Source organism: Tripterygium wilfordii, chromosome 9, assembly GCF_013401445.1.
Source record: "Tripterygium wilfordii isolate XIE 37 chromosome 9, ASM1340144v1, whole genome shotgun sequence".
In the NCBI taxonomy this organism is placed as follows: Eukaryota; Viridiplantae; Streptophyta; class Magnoliopsida; order Celastrales; family Celastraceae; genus Tripterygium; species Tripterygium wilfordii.
In genome coordinates, this window is record NC_052240.1 from 6177522 (window position 1) to 6203996 (window position 26475).

Genomic DNA, 26475 nt, shown 5'->3' on the forward strand with positions numbered 1-26475 from the left:
AGAATTTTGTAGCATTTTGTTATTTCTGTAAAATTTATGCTTTCTGAACTCTAGCAATTTTATTATATCAATCCTGTGGAATCTCTTTGTTGTGGATATGTTTATTTTGACGTGTTGTCTCTTTGGTGGGCTATTTTGTTAGTATATTTTCCTGTTTCAAGCGAAATTCCATAAGTGAATCTTACATTGTGAATCTGTATTTTGGTTTATGTGTTTTGAAATATGAAACTGCGGGAGTCATTACATTTAGGATGTTGTACCACAAAATATTTTTCGCCTAAAATATCGGTAGGACAAAGGAGATTTTGCAGTGTTGACTACTTTTTTATTAGGGTCGTTATTATTAGGCTGTCATAATATGGCGCAAACTACTATCTATATTTCTGTTATTGGAACCTTGTGTTCTGAATTTTGTGAAGTTGGATGATAATTATGTTTTGTCAAATAAAGGCAGGCCTTATGCCTTAGCCCATGAAGCCTATGTGCTTCTAGGTTTTCTAATATTCCTAGGATTTCGTTATAACTTCTATTTAAAAGACTTGCTTGCCTTGGTAATGGAATAGAATAAATTTTACAGCAAGAATTTGCAATAGAAGTGATTCCTTTACAAGCTCAGTGAGAGGCTGTAAAGGGAAGGTGAGCCTATCAGACCTTACCTTACCTGAATCTAATTTAAAGATTCAGCCACTTTCTTGTTTGTTGAACACTCTGTTTCAGTTTTAATGTTTAAAAACCTAGGAATTTGGAATTTCTGTTCTAGTGTTCTTGATTTTGGGATTAATTTGGGGGTTAGGGTTTCTGGTTTGCTCATCCTAAACGAAATCTAAATCAGTGGTTTAAAACTACATCAATGTGAGACATGTGAAATTGAAATTATAAGCTTATGAATCGATGTACCCTTTTTGCCCTTGATAGGATTGTCCCACATCGAAAGATGTGAGAGCTAAGGTGTTGTTTATAAGGGGGAGGTATGGGCCTCCCTTAGTACCCAAGGTTTTCTAGTATGGGTTGGGAGGCCTTGGGTACAGCCGACCCATATGGGTGGGTGTCGGTTGGACCTTGGGTGCTGAGCGTGTATGGGCGCGATTCTATTAATGGTATCGAAGCCTGATCTTGTTGTGCATTCAACTTGGGGCCGTGCCTGCGGAGTGGCCGGCCATGGTGCTCGACCAACGTGGGCTTTGGTCTTGAAGGGGATGGTATTGATAGGATTGTCCCACATCGAAAGATGTGGGAGCTAAGGTGTTGTTTATAAGAGGGAGGTATGGGCCTCCCTTAGTACCCAAGGTTTTCTAGTATGGGCTGAGAGGCCTTGGGTACAGCCGGCCCATATGGGTGGGTGTCGGTTGGGCCTTGGGTGCTGAGAGTGTATGGGCGTGACTCTATTAACCCTTCTGCCAGCTAGAACGTATATAATGTTAAGAGTAATAGTGAAGTGTCAAATGATCACCTTTTGCATCAGATGTTGTTTCGCATGGTTTGGGAATCTTTGCCAAGTGCCATGTCCTGGGTTCTAACCACCAAAAAAATATTTTCCATGCCTCTAGCCTCCCAAATTAAAAATATTCTCATTCCATACTTGTGGGTGAGTGTTGTATTAAAATATGCAGCACTAAAAGATGCACCTTATGGGTGTCAAAATGAATGCTCTATGTCAGAGAGCAAAGTCTTGGTTCAATCATTCCATATTTCTTTCTGCTTGTGTGGCCCAGCTATAAGAGTACCCATTAGTAGTTGATTACCTGAGTGTCGACTTTGTCCAGTGTTGATGGTGGCGAATCTGCACTTGTAGGGTTGTGTATTTGGTTAGAGATGTAGTAGGAAGGGTAGTCTACTTAGTATTGATCTGTTTAATAGTAGAAGAGCTTTTGAATATTCGTCTCTTGGCATGGGGTGTTTCATGTTCAAAAAAGGTGAAATGTAGGAGCATGAGCTGGTTTTTGGGGGTTCCTTTTAGACCCTGTTTGTCCCTATCATATCCTTCTTCTACCATCAAGGTTCATGCGACCCCCTTGGTGCCTTGATAAAAGAATTTCGAATATAAAAAAGGTTCATGTGACATCTACTTCCATGAGAACTCCGACCTCTAGAATCTCGAATATTATCTTTAGGGGAAGTGAGTGATTGGTGTTGACTAATAATTAGTCGGAGGCAACTCGCTAGAGAGATACTTGAGGAAAATATTATTTGCCGCCTAAAAAATTTCATGACAAAGGAGATATTTGAATCTTTGACAACCTTTCTAGTGGCACCAGACCCTTAAAATGAGTTTTTTGACAATATGTGCAGTGCTGGAATATAGTTTATGGTATAAACGTGTTATTCGACTCTCAAGATCTTTGTTCGTTCATGAGTGTTTCTTTTCTTCACTCTCCAAGTTCAAACTTCATTAAATTTAGTGCGCTTGATAATATTCTATGCTCTTTTATTTTTTTCAGCTATCCCCGTACAGAGAGTACAGCCTATCCTTCTTCATTCGACTTTAGAGGCACACTTGGTTTACTAGCAAACAGTTCAATATGGGGTGATTGTGTAAGGGATTTGCTTTCTAAAGGTTATCAAAAGCCACGATCTGGAGCGGATGCGGGTGATCATCCTCCAATTACTCCAATGCGGTCTGCAACCGAGGATATTGTAGGGAGAGATGCTTGGAGACTTTACCAGTATGTCTGTCAACATTTTATAGGGACTGTATCTTCTGATTGCAAGTATATAAGGTAAAAATCTTTAGGGTGTTTTGTCTATGCATTTTGTAGTTTACTTATCTTCCTTAAACTGGTGGTATTTTATGTTACCAGGTTAATGATTATTTTGCCTGGCCTACACCATTTTTAATATATTGAATTGTATGATGTTTGCAATGCAACATGATGCCTCCTTGCTCTAATATTTTGGTCTTATAACGATGTTTTCAATGGGGGACTACCTTTCCATTCCTCCTGCTTTTACTTGTTCACAAATATGGTTTCCGTTTGGATTGCATTTTTGGTGTCTAGCCCATTGGAAGCTATTGCAATTGTAGATCTTTGTGGTCCAGATCTCTGTAGTTAATTAGAAAAATTGAAAACCAGACCAATTTGTTGGTCTGTTATCTTAGCCAGTAAAACTAAAAAATACAAATTGAAATCCTCAGGGGTGATTCTGGTTCTAGTTAAGTAAGTAAAATTTTTTCAAGGTGTCTCTGTTACATTTCCATCTCTCCCACATTTTCCATCCTTTCTTGAAGTCTTGACACCACGATCCTAACATGATGAGTTGCATTCTTATCAGGACTTTTTTCAAAAGAAACAATCAGCTTCTTTCTGTCAAACCATGCTATCCTGGTCTTATGTATGAAATTAAAAGATCAACAACAACAGCAAAAATAGGAAAATGTCAAAAGGCATAAGTAAAAGCTGTCTTGTTCTCTTATAAGCCATTTTCTTTTCTTTCATTTTACCGACGTGGGATTATATGTGCGTTCACTTTCAGCAGATTGCAGTTTGTTTCTATACTAGACTCTCACTTAGAGGTATTTTTTGGTGTGTATTGCCATATTGGGTCCCACCCAGAGACAGAATTTCAAGCATAAGATAGGTTTGCCAATGAGAAAATGAGGAGTCTATATATAACAATGTTGCATTGTGCAGTCAATGTAGAAATATAAAAAATATTAGGAGAACAATAAGACAGCATGTGATGACTCTCTCTCTCTCTCTCTCTCACCCCCTTCCTCTTTTGGACAATAAATTTCCCTTTAGATGGAGCCTACATCAGCATCACAAGCATTTTTTTTCTTTGAAATGTGGTATCATCTGTCATATCATCATGAGAGCACTTCACTAGTTATATCAAACGCAGGTAAATAATGAAGTATGGAACGTGCTTTTCATTTAACTTACCCTATTAATAGCTTTATCTGTGAGAACCATTCGTAGGCTAACTCCACTGAAATGAATTCTCTAACCTGCAGCACTCTGGAAAGAAGCACCTAGTGGCAACCCCCGATTGATCATAGGCACAAGATTCACATACCAAACTTATGTCTCTGCTGATGAATTAGCTAGAATAAATATGTTCTGTTACTGCAAAAGATAAATTATTCCAGGATTCTTCTCAAGCCAAAGCGCGCTGCAAAGAATACAATTGTGTACGAGCTCCAAAAAAAAAAAAAAACACTAGAATGATATCATTTCTACATAGCAAAGGACCCTAGCTTGAAAACTTAAATGTGCCTCACTCCAAAAGTTTTGGGATTATTTAAGGCTCCGAGGGTGATGTCCATTCTCTTCCATGCAGGGCACTGCAGAACACACTATAAAACACCCATTTAACGCAACCAGTTGAATAATCATGACGAGACTTAGGAATTGGACTGTGGTTGCATATGCTGCTATCCCTTTCTCCATTTCATACCAAAACCCATTCTATCTAAAATGTATAGCTTGAGATTCCCATTAACAACATAATCATAACCTTTTTCACTGTTAAACTTGCAAGTTAAACCTCAAAGCCTGATTGCAGCTAAAAGTTCCCACATTTGAGTCTAACAACTCCCATGCATATCTCTTTTCAAAATTTATCAGAAAGGTGACTGTCATACTTCATAAATGCTGGAATTGACCTTTGATCTGTCTGCCAGTTTATGGCCTCTGATCTTTCTTGGATAAATTCTACTTATTTTTAGCAGAATAATGTCTTAGGCCTTGGTCAGTAGTTTAATGTTATGGCTTGTGACTTGATGTTTAGCAGAAGGGAAGGTATATTATTCTTTCCTCGTGTTATAATGTTCAAAACTCTATGCTATACATTGATATTTAGCCTAATTTGCTACTCTGAAGAATTTTAATGTGCAACTCCGTTGTATTTTCTGTACAGTGTTTGACAGCCAATTTTCTTTCTTTACTCGTATATTTTTACTTTGTAGACTTGTAGTATTTGAATTTCCTCCTTAAACTCTTCTATATTGATTTTTTTTAATCATTATTTGAATGTTTTTCCTATCAAATACATCCTTTAGTATACACCATTTGATCCATTACAGGACAAAGGTAGAGTTTTCCAGTGGTGGTGAGTACTTCCATTGCATGGGATTGCATGTTACAGATCAAGGATTCACATGTATCATGCCATGGTTGGCATTAAAGGAGACAAATCTTCCTCAGCTATCGAAAGGCGAGAGAATAGAAATTACAAAACTGGAACTATATGAGGTAATATTTCAAAGGAATAATTTTCTTTTACCTCAGTGTAATTCTCTTTGAAGGATTCAAGATTTCGTGGGAGGAAATATGTCATGTTGTCTTACATCACTCAATTTCAAAATTTTCCAAAAGTCCAAGCATTTGAAAGGGTGCAATTATTTGACTTCTATGCTCTAAAGTGTTTCAATGTCTCATTGATAGTTGGTTTACTAGTCTTTAGTTCTGGGCTTCTTTACTCTGTTACAATGTTCTCCTGGCACTACATCTGGCGTCCCTATAATCCTTTGGGTTGTGCCTCCTTTTGGTACTTTTCCAATAATATTTAACCATTTAAAAGGAAAATTGTAACTAACAATATCCATTTTCAATTTGGTGAAAAACAGATAGTTTTGTAATCCACATACTTGGATTGGTAATGATTGTTCTTAGTGGTGAATCTTTTCTATTTGATGTAATAGACTTTATATCTGGTATCTTTTAGTTTTTCTGCTTTGTTTTTGGGTGGCACCCCTTGGTTTCTATTTTTCAAAAGGAAAGAAGTCATTCCAAAATTTGAACTTCAGGATTACACACGGGCAGTTGACTTATATTATTCAGTTTGTTCTTTGCTTTGGATGATTTATGTTAGTTAGTAACAAGCATTTACGTTCTGATCTGACTTCCTTTTAAAATATATGTACGACACTGGTGCGGAAAGAAATTGACCATGCTAAAGTAAAGGTTTATCATCGAGATTTACCATTTGCTTTTTTAATTTGAAGGTATACCGAGAAGGTATTTAGCCATGAAATACCAACAGCTCTAACATTACCAACCTTTAAATATTGGGTTTTCATCAATTTCACATTTTAATAACTCAATAAAAAAATAAAGTTATATTTCTATTCTAAAAGCCATGTTTAATATCTTTAGTTTGATCTGGATCTGCTCCAATCCTGTAATGGTTAAATATTTGGCATTGTATTTCTCATATTCTGCATTCATATCTTGTGAGTGCATCTATATCTTTTTCTGTGTGGATGTCTTGGAAGCTTTGTATGAAAGCAGGATTTTAGTATGTTTTTTTGGTGCTTCATGTGCATTGTCAACGCTTTTTCTAACTGCCAAGTCTTTTGGGTAGAACCATAAACTGACTTAAGCACTTATAGGAAACGTGCACTAAAAAAAAGGAAACCTGCACGATGAAGTAGGTTTAGTTGACAAATTTACTTCATCACAATTCTTTTCATTTCCTATGTTCTACATATATGGTGTTGGCTTGTGAAAATTAATGTTACTACTAGATGTTGCTAGGTAGAATGATGTGATATCTTCTATATTATATGTTATTGGTGATAGATTAATATCTAAATCTACAGGGGAATACTGAACCTCCTAACTATCTCAGTGAGAGTGAGCTGATTTCCTTAATGGAGAAAAATGGAATAGGCACTGATGCATCAATACCAGTGCATATTAATAACATATGCGAGCGTAACTATGTGCAGGTTTGTAAATTGTTAATTTAAAAATAATCTATTTTAGGATTTTGCATCGGATTTTTTCTTTTTAAATAACATGATTTTTTATGTTTTTTTAATGGATTGTATTTCATGTACAAGTTGCAGGTACAGTCTGGCAGGAAATTGGTTCCAACTACATTGGGGATCACCCTAGTAAGAGGGTATCAATGTATTGATCCAGATCTATGCTTACCAGATATACGTAGTTTTATTGAGCAACAGATTAATCTCATTGCCAAAGGCCAGGCAGATCATTCTCGTGTTGTGCAGCATGTCCTACAACAATTCAAGCAGAAGTACATCTATTTTGTTAAACAGGTTAAAGAAAGTCGTCACTTTGTGTCTGTTCCCAGTAAATACAAATAGTTTATTTGGTAAAATGGTATTGATTTCTTTTGCATAAGATCTGGATGTAGCTTGTGGAAGTCTCAACCACCAATAGGGAACACTTATATTATATCTTAAATCATAGAAAAGCTAAAACAACTTCTGTATAAAGGCTCCACTTCTATGCACAAGGCTCCTTTAGTGGTGGAGCGGTTGGGTAGTACACCTCTAAGTAAATATTGATATTTTAAGGGTATATACTTTTCCATGTGTCTCTTTGTTAGTTTTGAACTTTGAGTATTTTAAGGGTACCTTTTCTGTTGTTCAAGACAAGTGGAGTGCATCATATATATCATATCTAGGAATATGATCTCCACATGCCGTTAGCCATTTTCTTGATTGCTTGGAAGGAGAGGAACAAACAAGAGTTCATGGGGGTTGAAACCTCTTTTCAGATTATCAGGCATAGGTGGCTTTTAATCTAGATACCTGATTTCATTCTAGTCCTGCCCAAGATGAAAATCATTTCTTTGATGTGGTTGCTTGATTTCCTTTAGTAAGTTTCTAAGTCGCTCCTTAGTGCAATATTCTTTTTTCTGCTCAAAACAATTATTCTTCATGAAATGTTTGTTGAAGTTTCTGATTTAATGCAGATTGAAAACATGGATGTACTGTTCGAGGCTCAATTCTCACCACTTGCTGATTCAGGATGTTTTCTTAGCAAATGTGGAAAATGCCTGAGGTATATGAAGTACATTTCACCCCAGCCATCACGTCTATATTGCAATACATGCGAGGAGGTTTATTATGTTCCTCAAAAGGGCACAGTCAAGGTAATATGATTTGTTGTCACTAACTAATTATATGTTCTTGAGTTTGCACTGAAATGCATGATACTTTCAAACATGAAATAATGTATTTTTCTCCTGCTGCTTCGTAGATATTTTTCTTCTTGTGTATTTGTAAGATGCATGCTCAATTGCTGGTTTTTGATATGATAGAAATGTTCTGACTACTTCTGTACCGCTTTCGTCTTAGTTGTTTAGAAACGCGTGTAATTTTGTGTTACCTTCATATTTTTGGTTGTTTAACTTGAATTTTGTTGAGGACCTAGTTAAGAATCCAACAACAAGCCGAATCCAATCCAAATGAAAGTACCAACAAACCAAATAAGGATAGATATGATTGATTATTTCATATAACTGAATCTAAGCTAGCCCAAGTCAATCAAAGCAAGGAGTGCTTGATAAGCCGATTCCAATGGAATAAAACTCTAGCCAAAGCGCTGCTTTTTTTCTATTACTTTCTGGATACCATAAAACCTAAGAAGACTATCCTTTTATACTAACTTAAATTAATTAAATTACATTAAAGTTCCTTTGTCTTAAAGTTAAGTTGACTCTTTGACTAATCTAGAAAAAAAGACATGAATGTCCCCAACTCGTTATTCCTTTTACTAGACACTCTTCATATGCGTTATGGTCCACCCCGCTGAGATGTTCACCTTGCCTCGCCCCCTTAGTGCCTTCTCTCGCCTCGACTTAGTTGTTCGCCTCGACTTAGCCGCCCTACCTCACCTCGCTTTGACATATATACCGTTTGCTCGACCTCGACAGAGATGCTTTGCTCATTAGATACCGTTGGTTCGACCACGACAAAGGTGCTTTGCTTATTCACCACTTCCCTAGCCTTATTGTTTATATGACTCACCAAATTTCCTATACATTTTCAGGTGTTGGCAATAGGATTGGGCTTGGTTTGCCCATCATGGGCTCGACCCTGACCTGCCCATTAAGTTGTTTTTCATTTGAAATGAGAAACGGTTATGGGTGGTTTCACTCCTAATGGTGGTGCACCACCATATCCTAATCTCTCTCGCTCCCATACAGACAAATGAAGGATTGAACAAGTGAACTAGTGGGGTATGTTCTGTTCTGGTGATCCAAGACTATTTGAGATGTGGGTGGAATGCTCTATTCTAGTAGTAGATTCAATCAATCATATCAATGTGAAGTGAACTCATGGAATTGTGGAAAGATGATTGCTTTGCAAAAACCTGTTAGTTAAGCTAACCTCCCCATATGAATAGATGTTTGCTTCTTGTGGATTTGCAGTAAGTTAAGATCTATGTGGAATGAATTGTTGCTTTGTATGTTGATCATATTTGTGTCCTTGAGTGCTTTTGGTGTATATCTACCTGGTTATCAGCTCATAAAGCATTAGCTTAAATATAATTTTCGTTATTTCTTTGAATTTCATAGCCTATTTTACAATTTTCATTGCATGTAAAGTTCAGAGTCTGAGTGGCAAGCGTACAATAAGTTTTGGTGAAACTGTTAAGTCTTTTAATTGTATTTTGTCGGCTGGAGGAGAATTTTTTTTTAATGCATAGTAGTGCAAGTGTTCTTTAGTTTGTCCATTGAATGGGATTTTTGAGGTATGTTGAATGGGATTGATCTCCTCACTTGATGTCTTTCTTAATTATGTGTTCACATTTAAACAACTTGCTACTTACCAACTTCATAATCTTCTGCAGCTATACAAGGAGCTTACTTGCCCGTTGGACAACTTTGAGCTTTTGCTCTTTTCATTGTCTGGTCCTGAAGGCAAATCATTTCCTCTCTGTCCATATTGCTACAATAATCCTCCGTTTGAAGGCATAGACACACTCTTTGGTGCCACTAAGATTGGTAGCTCTGGGAAGCTGGGGAAGGGAGCAGGCATGCCATGCTTCATTTGCCCACATCCAACGTGTAGGCATTCTTTAATATCCCAAGGAGTTTGTGCATGTCCAGAATGCTCGGGGACACTAGTTTTGGACCCAGTAAGCGCTCCCAAGTGGAGACTTGAGTGCAATATGTGCAATTGTCTTGTTATCCTTCCTCAAGGTGCTCATCGAATTTCCACTACACGGGAACGCTGCTCGGAATGTGACTCGACAATCATAGAAGTGGACTTTAATAAGAAAACTACACCTTTAGAAGACGGAGCTACCTTGCATGCTGGTTGCATTCTTTGCGACGAGTTACTTCATTCCCTTGTGGAGGTGAAGCATGGCAAGTCGTTTTTCAAACGCTTGGGTGGAAGAGGAAGAGGAAGGGGAATGACTAGAAGAAGAAGAGGACGGGGTTCTGCAAAAGTAGACCCTAAAATGTCTTTCCGAGATTTCTAAACTGAGCTTTCCTTTCCTTTTCTTGTCTTTTTGGCATTTGGAAGTTTGAAATTGCCAGAACTGTTGAATGCATCTATTGCTTGTGTTTTCAGTTGGATTGGATGTGAACAGAATTGATCTCAACTACTGATTAAGGTTTCCGTCTGTTTAAATGGAAGAGATATTTATGTGTTTAGTTGTTGATGACAATGACGTCTTATGAACAACAAACAACTGGGTCTTGCAGGAACTCATCATAATATACATTGTAGAATTACGGAATAAACAAATGCTCTAGGTAAGTCAGCTTTTAAGTGCATCATAGCTGCCACGTGTATTTAGTTTAAAATTAAATTAAATAATCCAATTCAATTTACTTTGGTTCATACGTTAGAGCATTCATAATGGGCATTGTATCAAGTGTTTGAAACTACACTTAATGATAAAATGTAGTGCTAGAGTTTTATAATGGGACAAAAATCACTCTTGAAAATATCTAGTAAATTAAGACACCCCATTTAACTGGAAAGTGTATGTAAGCGGAATTCACATGTGGTATCATCATGCTTTGTCCCTTTGTTTTCTCACATAAGTGAGACTCACATGGAGTAGTTGATATTTTATACACAACCTCACGTGCTTGATAGTGTCATTGTGGGTGTTTATATTGTCAACCATGCACAAGTTTCAATACATATGGAGTATATATCATGTGTCCATCACTGTGCATGCTTTGACCTCTTCTTCTCTTCCACCTTCTTTTATTTTTGTTTCTATGAATACCTGTAACATGTTTTCAAAATTTTTAAAAACACAAAAAATAAGTTTTCAAAAGTTTTTAGAACACTACGCACGCGACGATCTCCTTTCTATCTCACACGACATGTATACCGACCCTTCTCTCATTTTCTCATTTTTGGGTGGGGTTTAACCCGGGCTTTGGACGTGGGTCTGTCCCAAGCCAAATTTGAGGCCAAGGTCGGTCTCGAGCTTGGCGGGGCTACTAGGCCATGTCGGGTTTCAAGCCAGGTATGTCCTAGGCTAGGCTTTTGGGTCTGGTTTATCCCGAGACGGTCTTCGGACTCAGATCGGGCTACAGGCCCAGGAAGGCCTACAGGGTCGTGTTGGTCGCAAGGCAAGCTTTGAGGCAGGGTCTCTCCCAGGAAGGTCGTCGAGGTTAGGTATGTCGATCCCAGGACAATCGTCGGGGTTTGGTCCGTCCTGAGCGGTCTTCTGGGCTGGGTTTGTCCCAAAACGGGCTTCAAGGCTAGGTCAAACTTGGGATGGTCTTTAGGGTTGGGTCTTTTCCGTAACGGTCTTCGCGACGGGCTTTAAGGCCGTGTCTGTCACGGGACGATCTTCTAGATCGGGTCTGTCCCAAGACAATCTTTGGGGCCAAGTAGATCCCGGGACAGGCTTCGGGGTCGGGTACGTCCCGTGACGGTTGTGGGGGTTGGGTATGTCCTAGGACGATCTTTGGGCCGGGTCTACCCCAAGACGGCCATAGGGGTCAAGTCGATCTCAGGATGGTCTTCGGGGCCGGGTCGGTCCTAGGACGGGCTTCGATTGGTTTGTCCCAGGACTATTGTTAGGGTCGGGTCTATCTCGAGAAGGTCTTTAGGGTAGGGTCTTTCCCGGGACCATCGTTTGCGTCAGGTTGTCCTGGAACGATCTTTGGGGCCAGTCAGGCTTCGGGGTCGTATAAGTCGCAAGGTGGGTTTTGGGGTCGGGTTGGTCCCATGACGGTCTTTGGGGCAAGGTCAGTCCCAGGACAGTCTTTGAGGTCAGTTCGATCTTGAGACAATTGTCGGATTCTAGTCGATCCTGGGACGATCTTCGGGGCCGGGTCGGTCTCGGAGGGGGCTTTGGGACCGGGTTAGTCCAGAGAAGCTCACCGGGGTCGGGTCTGTGCCTGGACTATCATAGGGGTCAAGTCGACTTCGGGACGGTCTTCGGGGTCCGGTCGTACTTGGGACGGGCAGCGGGGCTGGGATATTCGTCGGGGTCGGGTTTGTCTCAGGAATATCTTTGAGACCGGGTTGGGCTACGGGCCTGAGATGGTCATCAGGGTGGTCTACGGGCCCAAGGCAGGCTTCAGGGTCTTGTCGGGCCTGGGCCGAACTTCGAACTTTGACTTTTTTTTTGAATCAAGAGCATATCTTTACGACATCTTGCATGACTATCTCATATTGAATCATATCTATGTTTTCATTTTTTTTTTAAATACGCAACCAAACAGGTAGTCAGATTTATGTTTTCATCTTCAGTTTTATATTTTATGTTTTTGTTTTTAGTTTTTGGTTTCATAATTTTTGGAAGTGATACCATACATCACCTTAATTGTCACTAGAACATTTCTTTGATCCACTTACATCTTTACCGTTTTGAGATTTTTAAATCTATTTTATTCATGGTTGTTGCAATCAATATGAATTAATGCCATCATGCGCTCTAAACACATGCATGTGTATTGATGTTAGTTTGCAGAGACGGAGAGAGAGTTCGTGTGCATACGGTGCAACAGCTTCAACTTGAGTTGGTTGATCCACGAGAAAGAAGGGGAACCTTCAATGATTGGTGCATTTATCTCAATCGAATTCAAAGTATGTCTCCCAATTTGTCATAACAATATAAACCTTCTAGACGTGAATGTTGGTGTTGGGGATCAAATGCTACTACGAGTGCTCTATCAAATGGAATTATGGGTAACATGTCGTTGTTTGCACAATTTCATCTTATATATATATAGCAATAATATCTGCAACTTTTCAATTCTATAGTGGTTATTATTACCCCTCTAGTTCTAGTTCTGGTTCTCTCTCCCTCTCAACAAGACATGCATTAGTTATTATTCAATACTCCCATTTTCAATCACCCTAGCTACAACTTAGGATCGAGAATGCACCAAATTATTTAGGATCGCAGTATTCTACGTATAATTTTCAAAAGTTGAAATTGAAACAAGATGAATATAAGATTAATGAGACTGTTCAAATCCTGGTAACAATTGGAAAATCCCAACCCTACTCACATCCAAGATATTGTCCGCTTTGGGTTTATCGGTTTCTATGAATACATTGGGTCTGCATAGACCATATCACTTAATGGTACTTCGGCACTTCGGCCCAAGAAAAAATGCCTCTTGAATATGAGAAGGGGCTTGATTTTATAAACCCACATCACGAGGCTTAGCCAAGGGATGTGGGATATAACATTCGTAAAACCACAAACTTGAGAGAGGGCAGATATGGTCAGAATTTGGATTTAAAGGATCATTTGATCCCTTTTCTATTCAAGGATATGCACTAACCTAAGTTCATGATGCGCAACTGTTATAGTTTAGTTCGTCATTTTCTCTCGACTCGTCCAAATTAAGTATCTTCCAAAATTGAGAACCCCAATGAATTCTCCAATTTTTATTTAGTCCATCTATATATATTAATAAATAAAAATAGAATAATAAAAATGTCATATCATTGCTTTTGATGGGGCTAGATCTTCGGTCCATCGATGATGAAGAATTAAACTATTTAGATTTGTAGGAGTCATGCTAAGGTATCATTTAATGTTTGATGGCAACATACTTGAGTCTTCGAGGGTCTTGGGCAAATTAACTTCAAATAAGGGACCCTCTTAAAAAAAATTAGATGTTATATGTTATTTAAATATGAAATCTTATAGCATTTTTAGATGTAAAATCACTAAGATTGTTTTATAGGCGAGAGCAATAAATCCTTTCAAGCTCTTCTATCCCTTGAGGAAAAATGTTACACTTCTGTGACTTTTTCCCATCGTGATAATTCAACATTGCAATTGTTATAAGTTACTTTCTATATATACTTGAATAGGGATTACTCATTGAGTCTTATAGGATCTATACTTTATTTTATAATGCTCTCAATTCTCTAATAGCTAGACAGTGTGTTACATGTTACGGATATATTCCAAATTAGGAAACAACCAACCTAATCCATCGTACGCCTAAAGAGACAGTTTTCTAGAATAAATTAATACATCTAAGTTCTCCAAAACAGTTAACAAGTTGTTTTTGAGATGTTGGATGGCATATTGGAGAAGTTCGGGGGGAGAAAAATGTTATACAAGTGGTCACAATTAATGATGCAACTTATAAAGCGGAAGGAATGATGTTGATGTAGAGTAGGAAGAATTTGTTTTAGACACCTTGTGTAGTTTATTGTATTGATCTTCTATTGAAAAACTTTGAGATGAAGTTGAAAGTCCATTGTGTAAAGGAAACACAATTATCCCATTCAAATGTTTCACAACAATGATGTAAGGATGTAAGGGGAGATAAGGTGGTTATTCCTCACAAGGTCAGTGACATCTATTTGAATAGTGAGTTTAGTACAAGATCAACTTTATCATGTATAAGAGATGGCACAACCAAAGAAGAATTGGATGGATGGATGGATAGATTGGTTTGTTACAATGAGATCAATAATATAATTGTTTATCTTATTTCAATTAATCTTGTTAAAATTGTCAAATTATTCGTGATATCTGAGGCAATTGTGAACACGAGAACAAACAATCAATCATTTTTCCTTCTCTTCAATTGCTTCTTTCTTGAAATCAGCTCCTCATTCAAACCTCAACTCACGACCAAATCATACACAAACAAACACATGACCCTACACACTCTCAATGTAAGTAATTTCATCACCCCACATCTAGACTCATCCAATTACCCTACATGGAGGGAACAAGCCTTGCTCCTAGTAGAAAGTCAAGACATCATTGATCACTTTACAGCTGATGGACCACCACAAAATATCATTGTCACGAAGAAATCAATCGGATAAGATGGAAAAGACATTGAAATGGTGACTACTTCGGAACCAATTTTGACCTACACTACATGGAAGAAAGTTGATCCCACACTTCGTGCAAGGGGATTAGTAATTGGATAGGAAACTACCTGTTGTATGTGGACCTCAATGAAAAATGCATATGCTCAAGTTTCTCAAGAGCGAGAATTTCCTCTACGACACTAGTTGTCATATCTTTGGAAGGATAATAACATACCAACTACAGATCATGTAAAAACATTGAAATCAGTGTGTGACAATTGGAGTTCATTTGAGATACTAAGATTACACTTTCTTTAGTATTAGATTAATCTAGTATTTAGCAATTTCAATTACTTCATGCTTACTATATTATTTATTTTATTTTAGGTTCATACAAAAAAAAAAGAAAAAAAGAAGCCATCTATGCTAACAAAATATGAATGACCTCGTATTTATGATGTACAACTCTACACTTATGTATTAAAAAATTAGAAATATTGAATGATGAGTGGATAATTGAGAGAGCTCAAGATATCCAATGTACCTGCTTTTTCATCCATGATCTCTTTAACGGCCAAACCATATATCTTGAGCCTCAACATAGGCCATTGCTGGTCGGAGTCCAATTACAAACTTCACTTTTTCTTGCCAAGTCAGCATTTCATTGTTCAAAATTGCCCAGATCTCCTGCCAAATCAATTTCATAAAGAAAAGAAGTGAATTTCAAGGAAACAGTGACATATCAAATGTGGAATCCACTCAAACATAATTTACAAAGATGAAAATTAAATTGCAATGTTTTGTCATCAACCATTCAAGTTCAGCACAAAGGGACACACAAACAGTGATATAATTCGCTATCTAATTACTAATTCAATCTCAGATATATAGTTGAGCCACAAATCATTGAACATTTTTCTTCCTCGATCGCAAGATATATGGTGAAAACATGGGATATTGGATGTAAGCATTGATTCAAGTATGGTTTTTTCAATATTAATTATGTTCCATGTATTCAGTGCATGCACACGTCAAAGCACAGCACATATATATGCAACTAAAAATGAACTTTTTTTTTTCACGTAAGAAGAATAAAGGAATTATGAGATGTTTTGATCTTTTAACAAGTATGATTCCTTCTCCCTTCATGTAAATAAGCCGCTAAGAATGGGAGCTGAATGAATGGTGCCAAAAAAAAGTTCAATCATCAACGTTGTTAAAACCAATTGGATGAGTTGAAGAATTAGTTGGGTCGAATAACAGAAATGCAACAAAGGACCTACTTTTGAAGAAATTATTTCTGACAATTTTTCCAAGAAAAAATTCCAATAATCTTCTGACCATCAGAAGGCAAGTAGTAACACTTCCACTGACAAACTTCTGGAACTGGGGGACAGCTCAAAACTAAAATTAAATCTTACCAAGTCAGTTCTCTCACACAAGAGGAATAGAATAACATATATATATGGCTGTGAACAAACCAAGCTGTTCAAAACTACTCAGATTTGGCTAGGTTAAAGGGTTAGTTAGACTCTCATTTATGTGGGTAAACAAGTAAAGGCCAAATGTTGTCAATAACTTGTTTCTTAAACAAGGCCTGTGTAGTAACCAGTTTCCGTCCGGCCAAAAAAATATAAAATAGAAAAAATAGAAAAACACAAAAAAATGTCAGAGTCTGTTCTTCAGCCTACAAGTCCACAAACATACAAAAACCCGTTTTTGGACCATAAGCCTATAAAAATTTAAACCCAAGCCTCAATGCAACTAAATCCTAGAAAATATCTAAAAAATAAGGAAATTAAAAGATTTTGTAAATAAAATCTTAAAAAGAGAAAAGGTGGCACCTTTTTAGGGTTTTGCAAAAAAGAATGAAAATACAAAAAGGGTGAGTTTCTTAAGGTTTCTAAAGAGATAAGAAATAGGGTTTGGGGGGCTTTTTGGTAAAAAGAGAAAAATAAGGTTTTAGTCTCATAATATAAAAGGAAGAAGAGGGAGTCTCATGGAGAAAAAAAAAAAGAAGAGACACAAAAAAAGAGAGGCAGCTACACGAAATACAGAGGAGAAACAAAGGGCCGCACAAACAATAGAAAAGGAGAGAAAGAAAGTTGGAGAGAAAGGACAAGGCGCTCGTTCAATAAAGAAGGTTGGTTGGTTGAGTAGGTACTACCTACACATTTGACTTGCTTTCCATTTTAGTCTTTTGGTTATGCTTTAGTTTATTGCGTGGATTAGGCATATCATGTTTGGACTTTTCTGTTGGTTTTAAGGATTATCTTGCGGCTTTATTTTTGATACAATTTCCTAGGCTTTTAGATCGGTTTCATTTGAACTTTTTTATGTGTTATGGCATGGCTCTTGCTGTAGTAAGAGATGAGGTCGGTGATGGTGAAGGTGATTTTTTGTGTGCTCACTCTACAATGAAGTGTCTATACACAGAAATATATACATGCTGGGTCTTATCCGTTCTTTTGACCTTTCTATAATTTTCAGTTTGTTTTATGTTTTTGTTATTCAATTACGTATGTATATTTGACCCTTATGTTGGGTAATTTATTTCATTCATATTGACATGTATAATTTGAACATTTGTTATTCGGATTATATTTATTTGTATGAATTACGAATGTGTAAGTTTAAATTGAGTGTGGGCCATTTCAATTAAGGAAATCATAAGTTGGTTTTCTTTATTGGATTTGTTATAAGTTGGCAATAATAAGTTAAATTGATAAGTAACAATTTCTCAATAGATCATTTATACCATAAGTTGGTATTTAAAATTAAACCTACCAAAAGTTGGTAGTTGGTAGTGTATTTTCATTAAACCTACCAAAAGTTGGTAGTGTAGTTTCGTTAAGCCTATCAACAATTGGTAGTATATTTCAAAAAAAAAAACTATCAAAAGTTGATAGTATTATTCCAAACCTTTTTTCAAAACTATCATAAGTTGATATTATTTTTCATACAAACTTTTTACCAAAACAATTATATCTTGCAAAGAGCAAGTTTCCACGAGATAGCCATTAAATTAATTCCAAACCTTTTTCCAAAACTATCATAAGTTGATAGTGTAGTTTCGTTAAGCCTACCAACAGTTGGTAGTATGTTTCAAAAAAAAAACTATCAAAAGTTGATAGTATTATTCCAAACCTTTTTCCAAAACTATCATAAGTTGATATTATTTTTCATACAAACTTTTTACCAAAATAATTATATCTTGCAAAGAGCAAGTTTCCACGAGATAGCCATTAAATTAATTTCAAACCTTTTTCCAAAACTATCATAAGTTGATAGTGTAGTTTCGTTAAGCCTACCAAGAGTTGGTAGTATATTTCAAAAAAAAAAACTATCAAAAGTTGATAGTATTATTCCAAACCTTTTTCCAAAACTATCATAAGTTGATAGTATTTTTCATACAAAATTTTTATCAAAACAATTATATCTTGCAAAGAGCAAGTTTCCGCGAGACCCGGGCTTTACCTCGCAACCGGGGTCACGACAAGGACCGGCGATGGAGGATGAAAAATGTTTAGAGTCGCCAGCAATTGGTTTAAGGTGCAATTGGACACCGTAAAGATCTGCGAACCAGAGGAAAGGGGTACGGGGATCGATTGAGTGTGAGGAAGGTGTTAGGCACCTCACAACTCCCGTTTGAAAACGGTTACCCTAATTAATTTAATGGCTATCTCATGGAAACTTGCTCTTTGGAAGATATAATTGTTTTGATAAAAGGTTTATATGAAAAATACTATCAACTTATGATAGTTTTGGAAAAAGGTTTGGAATAATACTATCAACTTTTGATAGTTTTTTTTTTTTGAAATATACTACCAACTTTTGGTAGGCCTAAGAAAACTACACTACCAACTTTTGGTAGGTTTAATGAAAATGCACTACCGACTTTTGATAGGTTTAATTTTAAATACCAACTTACGGTATAAATGATCTATTGAGAAAATGTCACTTATCAATTTAACTTATTATTACCAACTTATGACAAATCCAATAAAGAAAACCAACTTATGATTTCCTTAATTGAAATGACCCACACTCAATTTAAACTTACACATTCGTAATTCATACAAATAAATATAATCCGAATAACAAATGTCCAAATTATACATGCCAATATGAGTGAAATAAATTACCCAGCATAGGGGTCAAATATACATACGTAATTGAATAACAAAAACATAAAACAAACTGAAAATTATAGAAAGGTCAAAAGAACGGATAAAACCCAACATGTATATATTTCTGTGTATAAACACTTCATTGTAGAGTGAGCACACAAAAAATCACCTTCACCATCACCGACCTCATCTCTTACTACAACAAGAGCCATGCCATAACACATAAAAAAGTTCAAATGAAACCGATCTGAAAGCCTAGGAAACTGTATCAAAAATAAAGCCGCAAGATAATCCTTAAAACGAACAGAAAAGCCCAAACATGATATACCTAAACCACGCAATAAACTAAAGCATAACCAGAAGACTAAAAGGGAAAGCAAGTCAAATGTGTAGGTAGTACCTACTCAACCAACCAACCTTCTTTATTGAACGAGCGCCTTGTCCTTTCTCTCCAACTTTCTTTCTCTCCTTTTCTATTGTTTGTGCGGCCGCTTCCTTCTTTGCTCCAATCCAAAAACCCCTTTGTTTCTCCTCTGTATTTCGTGTGGCTGCCTCTCGTTTTTTGTGTCTCCTCTTTTTTTTTCTCCATGGGACTCTCTCTTCTTCCTTTTGTATTATGAGACTAAAACCTTATTTTTCTCTTTTTACCAAAAAGCCCCCCAAACCCTATTTCTTCTCTCTTTAGAAACCCTAAGAAACTCACCCTTTTTGTATTTTCATTCTTTTTTGCAAAACCCTAAAAAGGTGCCACATTTTCTCTTTTTAAGGTTTTATTTCCAAAATCTTTTAATTTCTTTATTTTTATATATTTTCTAGGGTTTAGTTGCATTAGGGTTTGGGTTTAAATTTTTATGGGCTTATGGTCCAAAAACGGGTTTTTGCATGTTTGTGGACTTGTGGGCTGAAGAACAGACTCTTGCATTTTTTTTGTATTTTTGTATTTTTTGTATTTTATATTTTTTTGGCCGGACGGAAATCGGTTACTACAGCTGCCCCCTTTGTATGTCTTTTATGAAATAAAAGGCAAACAAAGATGTAGTCAACCGAATTTTGTACTGAAAAAGCTGTAAAAGGTAACGCACGGGATCGCTATGGCCATTCCCGGCTTGGCCTGCAAGAAAGAAAAGTGCATGGTATCACTAAGGCCATTCCCAACTTGGCCAGCAAGAAAGGTAAAATGCATGGGATCACTATGGCCAGTCCCGGCTTGACCAAATGTTTGTGCAAGAAAATAAAGTGCATGGGATCACTATGGTCATTCTCAGCTTGGTCTAGAATAAAAGTAAAATGCACGGTATCACTATGGCCATTCCCGGCTTGGCCAGTAAGAAAAAAAAAATGCATGGGAACACTATGGTCATTCCCAGCTTGGTTAGCAAAAAAGGAAAGTGCATGAGACACTATGGTCATTCCCAGCTTGGCCAGCAAGAAAAGAAATTGCATGGGATCACTATGGCCATTCCCAGCTTGGCTGAAAAAAGATTTTTTTTTTCTGAGAAAAAGTGCTCAAAATCATTATAGTCATTCCCGGCTTGGCTGAAAAAATGATTTTTGATTTAGTTTTTGTAATACCTTATGGATGAGATTCGGAAGCTTTGTGGACCCACCTTAACAGAAAAATGTGTCAAACGAGTGTTATGTATCTAGTTTGAGAAGAATGACGTTGTCCAAACTATACCTTTTGCATAAACCTGACATAATATACAAAAGGATAGACAATATGCAGCGATGATGCGTGCGATGACCTATTTTGCTCAATTATGTATGTCTCATGAATGAATGAATAGATGTTTTCTCAAGACTTTGTCATCCTCCAGCAAGCGTACAATTACGAATTGTTAAACCAAATTTGCTTCCCTTTAAGGATTGACATTTTGACTCATTGAGCTTTCAATGCATCTTCTCTAATCTGATTAGTAAAGGCCTTTTCCCATTCTAGATCCCAACTCTTGAGCTATCTCTTTTCCTTACGTATTTCCATAATCAATTCCTTTTCCCTGAAATTTGCATGTACATACGCTTTTGAATTCAAGGCTGTCAATTTATCTAAAATTCTTTATTCAATTCGTTTTTCTTTTTTTCTTTTCTCTTCTTTTTTTTCCTTCTTTTTCTTTTTTACACGACTTAGGAATATGATATTCTCTTTCCTGCTAACACTTGCTTCAACCTCAGGCTTTTCATTCTGATTCTTTCCAGCTTATGATGCCAAAATCCGTCAACTTCCTATCAAAAGTAATGTCCTAATACACTCATTACATTTCTTGTCAAAACTTTGTCAATGATAAATTCAATAGTACGGCCATGCATGCCAATTACTGCAAGCAAATGATAATTTTATTTTAGTATGGAATGGGAATCGAATTGGAATATGGAAAAGGTGACAACAAGTAACAAAACCCAAGAAATGAATGTCCTCACAATTTTTATTGAAAAGGATGGTTGACAATCGAAAAACCTCTAGGCGAAGATATGTACAAGAATGTAGAGAAGTCAAGGAAAGGAAGGACAAATTGTGCTTCTCCAAGATGAAATATGTGATAATTCAAAGATTGCACCAAAACTGCCCCAGTTTTGGTGTGCACCCAATCAACAATGATCAAATATGATTCGTACGAGGCTGTCTCTGAGCCTTCCATTTCTGCCAACAAACTTCGCCTTATATTTAACAGACTAAACACCTTCGCAAGGTGAAATACATGATAGCATAAAGAGCGCACCGAAAACTGCCCTAGTTTTGGGTGCCTGTCCAATTAACTGTCCTCCAACCCAACAACTACAAAATTAATTCTGCACTCCCACCAATGTTAATGTGAGATAAGTTAATCGCCAAATCAGACACCAGTCATCAACTCAACAGACTCGTGATCCAACCATCCTTCTTCAGACAATATAAAACCTGAACTTGCAGCCCAAATTGAAACACCCGTGAGGGTTTTCACTTCCATGAGAATTTCTTTTGTCCCTAATTTTTACCTAGAGCGCCCTTTCAGGTTTTCACTCTAACGGGATTTTTTTTTCTTTTTTTCTCTTTTTCCTTCTTTCTTTTGCTGTTCCTTTTTGCTTCTTTTTTTTTTGCTATGATTAGCACTTTTTGATTGCATCTGCATTCACCGGATTAGGCAATTTTTCGTCATCCTTTCTTGTCAAAATTAAAGCTCCTCCGTCAAAGGCCTTCTTCACCACATATAATCCTTCATAATTTGGTGTCCACTTCCCTCAATGATCCTTTTGAGGTGGCAAAATCATTTTCAACACTAGATCCCCTCCTCTGAAACGGTGAGGTCAAGCTTTCTTGTGATGTGCTCTTATTATTCGTCTTTGATAAAGTTGTCCTCTGTAAAGTGTCCCCAATCAATAAAATTTAAATGTTCATAGCGAGTTCGGACCCATTCCGTCTCCTCCAAGTTGGCTTCAACCGCCACTCTGAGTGAGGGAATTTCCGCTTCAATGGGGAGGACCGCCTCTGTTCCGCATACCAAAGAAAAAGGACTTTCACCAGCGGATGTGCATACAAAAGTTCGGTACCCATATAAAGAAAAAGGAAGCTTTTCATGCCAATCTTTATAATTCTCTGTTATCTTCTTAATGATCTTCTTAATATTTTTGTTAACTGCCTCAACAACCTCGTTCATCTTGGAACGGTAAGGAGATGAATTATGATGCTTGATCCTGAATTGCTCACAGAAATCATTCACTAACTTGCTATTGAAATTTGTGCCATTGTCTGTAATGATCCTTTCAGGAACCCCATAACAACATACAATATCTTTTCTCAGAAATCGAACAATTACGCTACTTATCATTTTGGCATAAGAATTTGCTTCCACCCACTTTGTAAAATAATCAATTGCATAGAATGAAGCGGTGTCCGTTGAAAGCCTTAGGCTCAATTAGGTCAATAACATCTAGACCCCACATCGAAAATGGCCATGGGGCTGCTAATACACGTAGAGGGTTCACTGGAACATGAGTCTTATCAATAGAAATATGATACTTATGGCATCTGATTGCATAGTTAATACAATCTCTTTCCAAGGTGAGTCAATGGTAGCCTGCCCATAGTATCTTCCTTGCAATCAAATTGTCTGATACGGTCAAGTAGAGAATAAACGGTTTCCCTGCAACCGGAGGCATTCAAGACTAGTGGATTTTGTAAATACTGTTTGATCCCCTCAAAAACAAACTGTCACTCTTCATTCCATTCAGATGAGCTATTCTTCTGAAGTAACTTAAAAAATTGGCTTGCATGCAGTTGTCAACTGTGAAATGAACTTAGCAATATAATTGAGTCTCCTCAAGAGACCTCTGACTTCTTTCTCAGTGTGAGTAGGGGTATCTCCAAAATCAACCTTCACCTTGTCCGAATCCACTTCAATACCTCTTCTGCTACCAATAAAACCCTTCCCTGATGTTACCCCAAATGCGCATTTTGAGGGGTTCAACTTTAACTGATGCATTCTTAACCTCTTGAACAACTTATCCAAGTTAACCATGTGATCTTCCTCTTGCTTTGACTTGCGCACTTTTTAGACCAAATGACATAACTTTATAGCAAAAGGTACCCCATAAAGTGATGAAAGTAATTTTCTCTTGATCTTCTAGTGCCATCTTGATCTGATTGTAATTTGAAAATCCATCCATGAAGGGGAACGAGAAATGCTTAGCAGTGTTGCCTACCAATATATCAATTTGGGGTAAAGGAAAATTATCTTCTGGACTTGCTCAATTAAGATCTTTGTAATCCACGCATATCGAACCTTACCATCCTTTTTCGGTACTGGTACAATATTTGCAAACCATTCGGAGTATTTTGCTATAGTAAGGAATCCTGCATCAAACTGCTTTTTTACTTCATCTCTAATCTTCAAAAGCTCTTTGGCTTCAATCTCCTCAACTTTTGCTTCATTGGAGGACAATCTAGCTTTAATGGCAATCTGTGGACCACAATATTTGTATCAAGTTCTGGCATATCCTGATATGACCATGCAAAAACATCTTGGCATTTTCTTCTTGGTATTCATGCAACAACTCTATCAATCTCTTTCTATACTCCCCTTCAAAGGCTTCATCAATTCTAAATTATTTCTTCTTGTGTGGTTGAATTATCTTTTCTTCTTGATTAACTTGTCTCAACATTTCAGGCGATATCTCAAATTCATCCTCAGTGTTAAAGTCAGATTCAACATTGTTAATGGGTGGCCCAAAATCTAGTTCATTAGGTTCATCTTCTTCATTATCATCAATTTCGATCCTTCAAAATGGAATGTGTGAGATTTGGAATTTGGAAGTGAGGGACAAATAAAGGTGGATAAATGTGGGAATTCTGAACGAAGATGAGTATAACATAAACACCAGACACATGAGGACATAGAAATATTGAACATGCAAAAGCCATACTATGGAAATCCATCAAAGTAAAGTAAAGACATGCTCATTATAAAAACCCAATCAATGGCCGTGAGCTGGACCACAGATGGTGGTGTATATAGAGATTACTCTTGAAGGCGGTTGACAGAAACTAGCAACTCCCAACTGGTCCAGTTGTTGAGCTCAAAACCTGAAGGACGTGGCAGGGTTTAGCAGCAAAGTTCTGATCCTCTTCGACAACAAAAATCTTTATTAATTGGAACTCTTTGAATTGACTACATAAATTTGTAAAAATTACCCCAGTTACATCAATCGAGCTTTCAAAATCTGCCCCAGTATCAACCAATTTTACTTTGTTCTGCATCCCTCCGTAAATGAAACTATCATAACTCTCATTTATTTTCTTCTCTCTTTTTTTAAATTTTTTTTTAAAATGCATATGATTTTCTATACATTATGAAAACAACAACATTAGTTCTCATTTATTTCTCTTTTTTAAAAATATGTATGCATGTGGTTATTATTTGTGCAAATCCTGCTTCAATTAATAGATGTCATGAAAATATTACCAAACCAAATTGCAATGACTATGCCTTTGTGAATGTCATAGGAAGAAAAATCAAGAATGGAGATTACCATAAAAAATATGGGAAACAAACATTAGCATCAAGTACTGGAAAAAAGAGATAAATGAATCACACAAAAATAGAGTATGTCATCACACGTGGTATCCTAAATTTCTGAAAGTTTCGAACATGGATCTAGGGTTTTGTAAAGTGCATGGTTAAGTTTATCTAACTATGTCGAGAGGTCCCGAATCAGGTTGCTTTTAAATCCCAGCTATTGGAACAAAAACTCCTCCCTTAACTTTTAAGAGAAGTCAATCCGGTAAGGATGTCTTCCACTATCCATGCGGAGACGAAATCTCACGAGATGAGCAGTCAACCCTCTCTAATGCTAAAGGTAGAGCCCGGGTGGTAGGCCATAGTGAGTGTGTGTCACGCCCCTCTCTCCTAAGATACACCGAGGTGTATCTATATCACAGGGACGTGACCGGCAGGGGACACCCCATCCCCCGAACCAGATCCCAAATCTCTGCTAAACCCAACAGACATAATAATAATAATAATAATAATAATAATAATAATAATAAGAACCACCATACTATCCACCAAGTACATCCACCTGTGTACATATACAACAGCGAAATAATAAAACATATCTACCCGATACCAAACCGTATAGTATATACAAATACAATACAAAAAGTTCCCACACCCACTAAGAGTCAGCCCAAGGCTACACACCAGCTCACGCATCCCGCTGCTGACCGCCATCACCTACATCCAACTCACCTGAAAGGGGATAAAGAAGAGGGGTGAGCCACAAAGCTCAGTAGGGCGTAGAGAGGAAACGCCAATATCCATAAATAATAATGATAAATCCAGAAATGAAACGCATAGTATGCAATACAGGAAATATACATCCATCAGTAAGTCAACCAAATAGCACAATAGCCGATAAGGCTAAGCAACACTGGAACCACCAACACTGGTCTCCAGAAATCCATACACCAATCCAATCAAGTGAAATGGTAGCCGATAAGGCTATCCAACACTGTAATCACCACATCAATCTCCAACAATCCATCACACCCCTGGACCCACCCTAATCCCCGTAGGGTGTCTCCCAATCCAGGTCCACACCGAAACTGGATGAGGATCGGGTATTCCGATAGCATAGCCTACACCAGAGGGCGTCCCCTGTGATGCACCCCATCTCAGACGGTCCACCGGTATATATCCGGTCTGTATATGTATATATATCATCCATCAGAAATCCATATCTGATCATTTGGGCGCCTATATGGGCCCACAATCCACATCAATATCCACATCCACATCCACATCCAACACCTCCAATCACCTCACTCTCAGAAAACATACCAACAGTGATATATATAACAGGGAATATAAATCAACATGCAAAATAGGTCGTATTTCC

The 26475-nt window shown here is 37.2% G+C and overlaps 1 protein-coding gene across 3 annotated transcripts in view; it reads left to right on the forward strand.

Moving 5' to 3' along the window:
• LOC120005833 (DNA topoisomerase 3-beta) overlaps positions 1 to 10367 on the forward strand; it is a 28434-nt gene extending 18067 nt beyond the window's left edge. For all 3 annotated transcript variants that reach the window (XM_038855681.1, XM_038855680.1, XM_038855682.1), the window contains 6 exons: positions 2439 to 2717; positions 5024 to 5192; positions 6542 to 6670; positions 6791 to 7003; positions 7666 to 7845; positions 9549 to 10367. In XM_038855681.1, coding sequence (XP_038711609.1) covers positions 2439 to 2717; positions 5024 to 5192; positions 6542 to 6670; positions 6791 to 7003; positions 7666 to 7845; positions 9549 to 10184 — 1606 coding nt within the window. In that variant the 3' untranslated portion in view covers positions 10185 to 10367. The remainder of the gene's footprint in view (positions 1 to 2438; positions 2718 to 5023; positions 5193 to 6541; positions 6671 to 6790; positions 7004 to 7665; positions 7846 to 9548) is intronic.
• Positions 10368 to 26475: the final 16108 nt, after the last annotated feature.